The 7,891-nt window shown below is 39.9% G+C and overlaps 1 protein-coding gene across 3 annotated transcripts in view; it reads right to left on the reverse strand.

Moving 5' to 3' along the window:
* LOC107667855 (guanine nucleotide-binding protein subunit alpha-11) overlaps positions 1–5,376 on the reverse strand; it is a 50,033-nt gene extending 44,657 nt beyond the window's left edge. Inside the window, exon 1 of one of the 3 annotated variants that reach the window (XM_016459578.1) lies at positions 4,747–5,376. In XM_016459578.1, coding sequence (XP_016315064.1) covers positions 4,747–4,882 — 136 coding nt within the window. In that variant the 5' untranslated portion in view covers positions 4,883–5,376. Of the gene's footprint in view, positions 1–3,014; positions 3,116–3,740; positions 3,904–4,746 lie in introns of those variants that run through there. The other 2 variants (XM_016459580.1, XM_016459581.1) reach the window with 2 other exon arrangements.
* Positions 5,377–7,891: the final 2,515 nt, after the last annotated feature.

Consider the following 7,891-nt stretch of genomic DNA (forward strand, 5'->3'; position numbering starts at 1 on the left):
GCGATGTGATGTGACCGATGTGATGAACATGAGTTCTGGGCTGCGGCGCAGCTGGTATAATCACCAGCATTGACTGAATGGCCGCGATCAACTCCGGTGGCCATAACACAGGCTTTAATGCGCCACAGACGCGTGCCGTGATGCGCAGATCACCTCTAGTCTCTAACGTCACTGAATCTGCTGTTAAAAATGAGCCATCCATTCATCATATCATCATGCAAAACTAAGAATTAGAATCATTGTAATGTGACGATCAAATATAGGTTCGGTTGGGGGCGGGTGGATAATTTGAAGCAGCGGACTTGGGTGAAATTTGAGCTCATCCGCGCATCTCTACATAACACTGACCTGGGTCGCCAGTAGCAAACAATGGAGCACGCTCTGCTGGACAAACGAAGTAATTACACCATTCAGAAGCATTTAACCTGCGTTATATGTTCTGTAAAAAAAAAAAAAAAGAATATCGGCGGCATATTCACCGATACCGATATATCAGCGACAGGCTCATATCGGCCAAACGATATATCGGTCGGGCTCTAGTCACAGCTACATAAAAACTCTTTGAGTTCTCAAACAATACACAGCACATTACTTGAGCGCTAGGCATAGACAGCAAGGAATTCATAAACTTTATTTTAAAATAACAATGCATTTTTTTGCAATGACATTAAAACAATTAGTAATTATTGTTTTGAACCAGTCACCTCTGATGAGGAAATCAGCAAATAATATGTTAGTCCTGTTAATTTAAACAGAATAAAATAATAAAATAATAAAAACAAAAACTCTTTTTACGGATTTTATACAATCCGTAAAGATGCATTTCTCAGGATCAGGATCGTCGTCTTCATCTTTGCGACATGGACTCAGAAAACACTAATTTATTAATAAATAATTCAAATATCTCATTATTTCCCCCTGACACATTCAAGGTAATTACTTTTGCTGGGGCTTTGCGGCACGCTTTAGCCTATTGCGTACGTTTTTTGCTGTCATGTGCAAGGATATGTTTGCAGATTCTGTACTGCACATGACCAATTGACTCACTGTTTGCCGTGGTAATCAAATCAAGACTCTTCCAAACGCAGGCAAAATGAAGTCGAAGATTTTAAAAAATCTAATATTCGAATAGAATCGACGAATCGCGACAGCCCTAGATTGATTTCTTCTTTAAATTATAAAAAAGTAAAAATATGAATGGTATTATAATGTTATACTAAAACTAAATTTAAAATAATGGGGAAAACCCTTAAGATAACATGTAGAAAGAAAAAAAACGCATCTTAAGCACGCAGAATAACATAAGTGGACTTTGAACAATTAATTGCCGCTTTGAACGATTACATAATTGTGACAACTGTAATTGTAATCGCGATTAGAAACTCGATTAATTGTGCTGCCCTACTAAAGAACAGTGCGAGCCGGAAGCGGCACGCCTCACGCGGGCAGTGCTTATATGCTATGTAATTGTGGCATCCATAATAGTAATCGCGATTAGAAATTTGATTAATTGTGCAGCCCTAAGTTCATGCATTCACTGGGAATCGAACCCATGACCTTGGTGTTGTTAGCGCCATGCTCTACTGTTTGAGTACAGGTAGATCTGAGCACTGGCAACGCCAAGGTCACACGTTTGATTCCCAGGGAATGTATGAACTAAGAAATATGTTAAAGAAAAATCTTATATGCAATCAGTGCAGCTTTGGATAAAAGCATCTGACAAATACATAATATAGACATTTTTTGTTTTAACCAAACTTTCAAAAGTGCAGCTACCATATGGATTTCATATACTTAAAATATACTAAACATTAACATATACTACTGCTAAATATGAAATAATTAGGACTGGGCCATATAGCATAAAATATTAAAACAATTATTTCAGAATTTTGCCAAACAGAGAAACCATAATTTTGACCAAAGAGCCACTGTAGTCAATTAAATTCACAATATGTAATGCAAGACATACAATACAGTGGCAAGGCATGTTCTGCATATCAATTTTCACAAAATTAACAGAACGATGAACCAAAATAACACATAAGCAGCAATATTTACCATCAAATATTTTAGCACATGAATATTGCCACATAGAGACAATGCTCTCATACATCCAAACTAGGGCTGCACGATAAATTGAAATGGAATCGAGATCGCGATTCGACAGAAGCTGCGATTGTCATGCGTATCTTTCAAAATGCGCATGACAATCGCATTCGATTAATCGTGCAGCCCTAATCCAAACCATAAAACAAGATTGCAGAATTTATGGCCAAAAATCATTGCATATACATTGTGAATATCTGAAATATTGCCTAGTCCTACTAATAGCCACAATTTGCCAAAGCTTAACCATCTAGACTAAGCTGTTTTTACAGCGTGAGATGCTGGTTAACACAAAGCAGCTACGGTATCAGCAATGGAGCAAATATGTGTTCACAAAGCCTATTAAGGTCTTGGCTAATCCAGACTAGCCAAGACTTATCCAGAGTTAGGCTGACAGTCTTAACTTATTTAGGATGGGCCATTAATAGGATGACTGAACACCAACAAGCTGCTTTTTTATATATACTTCCTTTGGTGGCACAGGGATAGCGAAAGGGAGAGAACTTTTACTTATTAATTCTCTCATAGAGAGGTCAATCTTGTGTATTTTCACAGAGGTCACTGATCCACATAGGAGCCACTGTGTCCTCAGAACCATTCACTGTTAGAAGTGCTCATGTTCCTATCCAGAGTTCAAGAACGCTTATGCAAAGCTCGGGTTGCGTTGACAAGCTTGGGTGGTGACAACTTCAAACGAAAGGTAAAATAATCTTGCATACAGGTTCACCAATGTCAAACAGAATGTTTAATTTAAATGACCCTTCCTTACACTGCGTTCCCCTGGTTAGCTTCACAGAACATCCCAGAAACCTCTTGGAAATTTCTCTTAACATTTTCAGTAAAACATGCTCATGAATGACACATTAACTTAATTTAAAAACCACAGAAACTGCACAAATGCTTACCAGTCAACTAAAGTCTTCTGTGATATAGATAACAACAGATATCTTTGGTTTACGTTTCTGCATCAAACATGTGCATCTATAGATGTGTAACATCAGAAAAGAACAAAAACATTTTACTGAAAAGAATTCATATTGTTCGTGGAAATCAAGTTCTTTCCAATATGAAGTTCTTTAAAGCTTCTCTGAGTTGACAACCGTAACCAAGGTGGGCGGAGTTTAGCGAGGGTCATTTGGACTTCATCTCACCAAAACCCACACTTCTGTCCATCTCTCCCTATCTGACTTTGTCATCAGCTCATTGTTTCATCCTACTGTAATTAGGGCTGCACGATTAATCGCATGCGATATTTAACGCGCATCTTATCAGTAAAGCCGGTTCTGTAATCAGCGGTAAATCTCCATCACCTGCGGGCTTTCACATTGAGCAAAACCACGTTCATATTCGCGCGATTTTTTGCGCAGCTCATCAGTGAACAACGGCTCTGTGTAGTTAATGCTGCTCAATGTGAAAGCCCGCAGGTGATGGAGATTTACCGCTGATTACAGAACCGGCTTTCTGACAAGATGCGCGTTAAATATCGCATGCGATTAATCGTGCAGCCCTATACTGTATGATCCATTTTAATACGAGCAGCTCATTTTGTGGTTTCAAGCGGAAAAACAGTCCTAACTAAAAGGAAATGAATGAAGGCTGTCCGTGTCAGATATCACTTCTTACAAACTCACCAAGTCATAGACAGAACAGCAACCAAATTTCACAGCTTGATAAAACATCAAATTCTTCTTCCTTGGGAGTAACCAGAGTCCAGTGTGCAGAGCAATCACGCCCTCATAAGGCAATAACGGTCCACCATTTTGAGATAATTCAACCCAGGAATAAATGGTAAAAGTGCAGAGATGACCCAAATTTGACAGGTGGCACAGACTGACATAGTATTGCTCCAAAGATGCATCCGTTGATTGATGCTTTGTACTCAAGGCTGATACTTGCATACTAATTGATTTTTTTCTCATTAACTTGTCAAGATTATCAAGGGAAAACATCATCTGCACCAACTAAAAAGCATTTATACTTCCCTTCACTAAAGCAATAAACGCTCAACTGACAAACCTCAGCCTGATTTACCTACGATTTGAATACTGTAATCCAACAGGATTCATGCAGTTACACAAACCATTGTCGTTTAATTTGCACTTACTGACACTGTGCAAAGCAACTCTGCCATACAGTACAGTCATTTTCCATAGCTCATTTGCACACATTCCTCTCTAGCTCTTTCAAACGGCATGCAACATGCATTATCATACAACAGACCACTTGGGTCAAAAACTGACAGCTAGAAAAACAAACCAGCCAGTATACAACCATTTCGCCTAAAAGCAGACCTCTGGTGTACATGTACATGCATATGCACACAACAGAGAGCATGCTGAGATTTGTGTGCTGTTGCATGCCAGGCCCTGTCCAGTATTCGGCCCGCATATGCTAACGAGCTAACGCCTTAGCATATTCGCTAACGTTGATAGCCTGCAAACTATTCACTTGGATTAAAAAAAAAAAAAAAAAAAAATTTGCTGAATAAAATGTTAATCTCTACTTTAGAAAACCGCCACCGCGATAAAACGGAGGTGGCGTGTTTAGTACCACAAGTCGCCGCTGAAAACCACAGCGAAACCTGTCGACTGACTGTATATTTATGTGTATGAGTGCGTTTAACGGCGGTTCTCGTACCGAGCAGGAGCAGCTTCAACTCCCGTCTCGCGTCGCGTTTGTCCCGACGCAGTTGCTTATCGATTTCGGCGTTGATTCGTTTCGACTCCTTGGCCTCTTCGCTCAGGCAGCAGGCCATCATCGACTCTAAAGTCATCCCCACTGCTTTACTGTACACAGCCCGGCCTCGTCGGGGCTTCAGAAACGAGAAAAAAACACAAAAATATCACTTGGCTCGGGTGGCCGCTGGGAAGAAGGCTGGTAAAAATGAAATAGTCCCCCAAGTCCTCCCCCTCTGAGGAAAAATATTAAGAAAATGAAGGGAAAAAATGAGAAGGGAGGTGAGGAGATGATCTGAAGTGGGTTTGAGAGTGGGGGAGGGGCCGGGGGGCCTCGCGCGCTGCGTTCAGTCCTCTCGCGGTGAGCGCGAGCTTCTACCCCGCGTGCGGACTGCGGCAAAATCACGGAGGTAAGAGAGGAAGAAAAAACCGGGAGGATGAGGAAGGGAAGGCAGCGTTGACGACGACGAGGAGGAGGAGGTCCGGGAGCCTTATCTCGCAAATGATTGAAAAATCCAGGGCAAACTATCCTCGCGTGCGTGCGACACTCCCACAACAGCTCCGCGGCGGCTCACCACCAACACGGGTCCCGGTGAAAACGGTACAGATCGTACAGTCGCGACATCCACTTTTCCTATTTACCAGCCTTATCCACCCCTTCAAATGGAGGAAAAACAGATTCCTCCTCAGAAAAGGAGGAATCGCTGTCCGATCGGGTGAATGAAGCGTCACTACCTCACAACCAGTAACTGAATAATGTCAAAAACATTCCCTTTTGTGTCGTTTTATATCACCGGAGCGCTCAGTCACAACACTTGTAGCAAAATAAAATTCCTGGAAGGGGAAAAAAAAAGCCAGTTGCCTTTAAAAATGGATTATGCCACTTTTTTTGCAGATGACAGCAGCGTCTCCTCCTACTTCAGCTGCGTGAGCGCACACTCGATGATTCCACACGGCTACGGATGATTGACAGGGAGAGGGGGCGGGAGCAGGGGAGAGGGGGCGGGAGCAGGAACTGTCAGGTTTGGTAGACGGCACACAAGTCAGGCTATTGGAGTCAGGCAGGCATTCTGAGAGCGCTCACTGCCGGGGCGTGTCGCTCGTTCTCAGGGAATATTGTGCACTGGCGTAGCGCGTTTACTTTCACAGAAGTCTCATAAATCATGGATGGTTCGCTCTTATAGATAAATATACTTTAATGATGCCAAGAGGGAAATTGTGAATACGATTTATAATAATAATGAAACGAAATAATTCTGCTATGTCCCTTATCAAATCATTAAAGTACTTTATTAATCCAACGAAGAAAAATGTGAATAATGGTTATTAAAACTGAAATGTGATCATACGATTATTATTATTATTATCATTGTTGTTGTTATGATTACTATTACTACTACTTCTACTACTTTTTTATCTGACTAGTCACATAGCATGGAAAATTACATGGAATAGTATGGAATTACTGTCCCTCACGAAACGATAATAATATAACCACCTTTATATACGACTAAAGGAGTAAGTTATGAAAATATTATACATATAACAACATATATGACAAGGCTATGTATTGGTATCGCCAGTGTAGGCTGTTAATAATTTAACGGTGCACATCACAATTGTTGAACTCTGTCTATATCTAGTGGACGCATCTGGGATTACATGTAGAATTTTTTTTTTATTACTAGGCATATAGAAACTTCCAGGCAGGTGTGTTGAGGCAGGTTGGAACTAAACTCTGCAGGACACCGGCCCTCCAGGGCCCCCAATTTATATTAATGTCTTAATCAAGTCCTCCTTGTCCTGGTGGATGTTATATGTTATGCAGATGTTTATATTTAATTTAAAATGCATGGAATTATATAAAGTGTAGCAGATAAACATATACAGAAAGCTTACAGCACTATCATGTAAATCAATCAATCAATCAAGAAATCTGACAAAAGGAGGATGCCCAGTGCAATGACTATTATTCGTTTGCTTAATCTGTTAAGAAAAGGAAAAATACTTATTGTCTTGTCAATTATGAATTATATCAATCATGTAAATGGCAGCATATATTTTCAATTCAAAACAACAAAATTTGACAATAAATAAATAAGGGGTAAGTAGTTTGCATCCCTGTATAGGCTACTACTGTCTAACATTTATATCGTAAAAGTTGTCAAATTGTTTAGGTATTCACATCTTACCTCACACCCTTTTTCACTGTTAAAAACAGATGCTCCCCACTAAACAGTAAAGCCCACCTTGTTTGATTTGATTGGTCATCTCAATCATTTAAACACTTAGACCGCTGAGGCAGACCAGCCTAAAAATGTACATATTATTAAAACTTTTTGTCAAATACAAGGGGCAATGTCGAGGGACAATTTGGCCATTTCTAATTATTGTCCCCTCAGTGTCAATGGGGTCCAGTGTTGCTTGGACTCAAGTGTTCTTCAAAATATATATTGTGTTTTGCAGAGACAAGAAATCCATACAGGTCTGGATGAGTAAATTATGAATTTTCATTTTTGGGTGAAGTAATAATATTACTTTAAACATTAATATAGTCAAAATATGGGAAAGGCGTAATAGTGATGTTTGTCTTTTCAGTAATATAAACAATGTCCTCAATGTGATTTAGTTTGATATGGTTGCTATTTCACAAATAAATAAAACTTTTTATTTCGCACATCAGTATTTGCAGAGTAAAGTGCATTAGATCCTGACAGCAGAGGGCAGCAGATGTTTGTGATCAATGAGCCGATTATCCTGTTCTTCAACATGTTGTTTCTTCAAACAAAAAGAGGGCACTGTTCGACTATAAATGCTCTCAGACATGCACTTATTCAACCATGTACAGATCTCAAGAACAAATTTAATCTCTTGCACATACATGTCACATGCTTCTTCATTGTGCAAGTTTATTTCCATTGCTATCAGAACTGAAACTCACTTCACATATCATTCTCTTCAGTTTTCTTAGATGACATTGCTCGTTTCTATGCCAATTTTGTGTTTCCATGCTTCTTCCGGTCTCACTTTCTCTTTTCTCGTTTTGCTCTAGATGCAATATGGGCCTCTCCACACCTGTGAACCCGCAAGGACAAGCTGTGAGTAAC

This window comes from Sinocyclocheilus anshuiensis, unplaced genomic scaffold, assembly GCF_001515605.1.
Source record: "Sinocyclocheilus anshuiensis isolate Anshui unplaced genomic scaffold, SAMN03320099.WGS_v1.1 scaffold1325, whole genome shotgun sequence".
NCBI lineage: Eukaryota > Metazoa > Chordata > Actinopteri > Cypriniformes > Cyprinidae > Sinocyclocheilus > Sinocyclocheilus anshuiensis.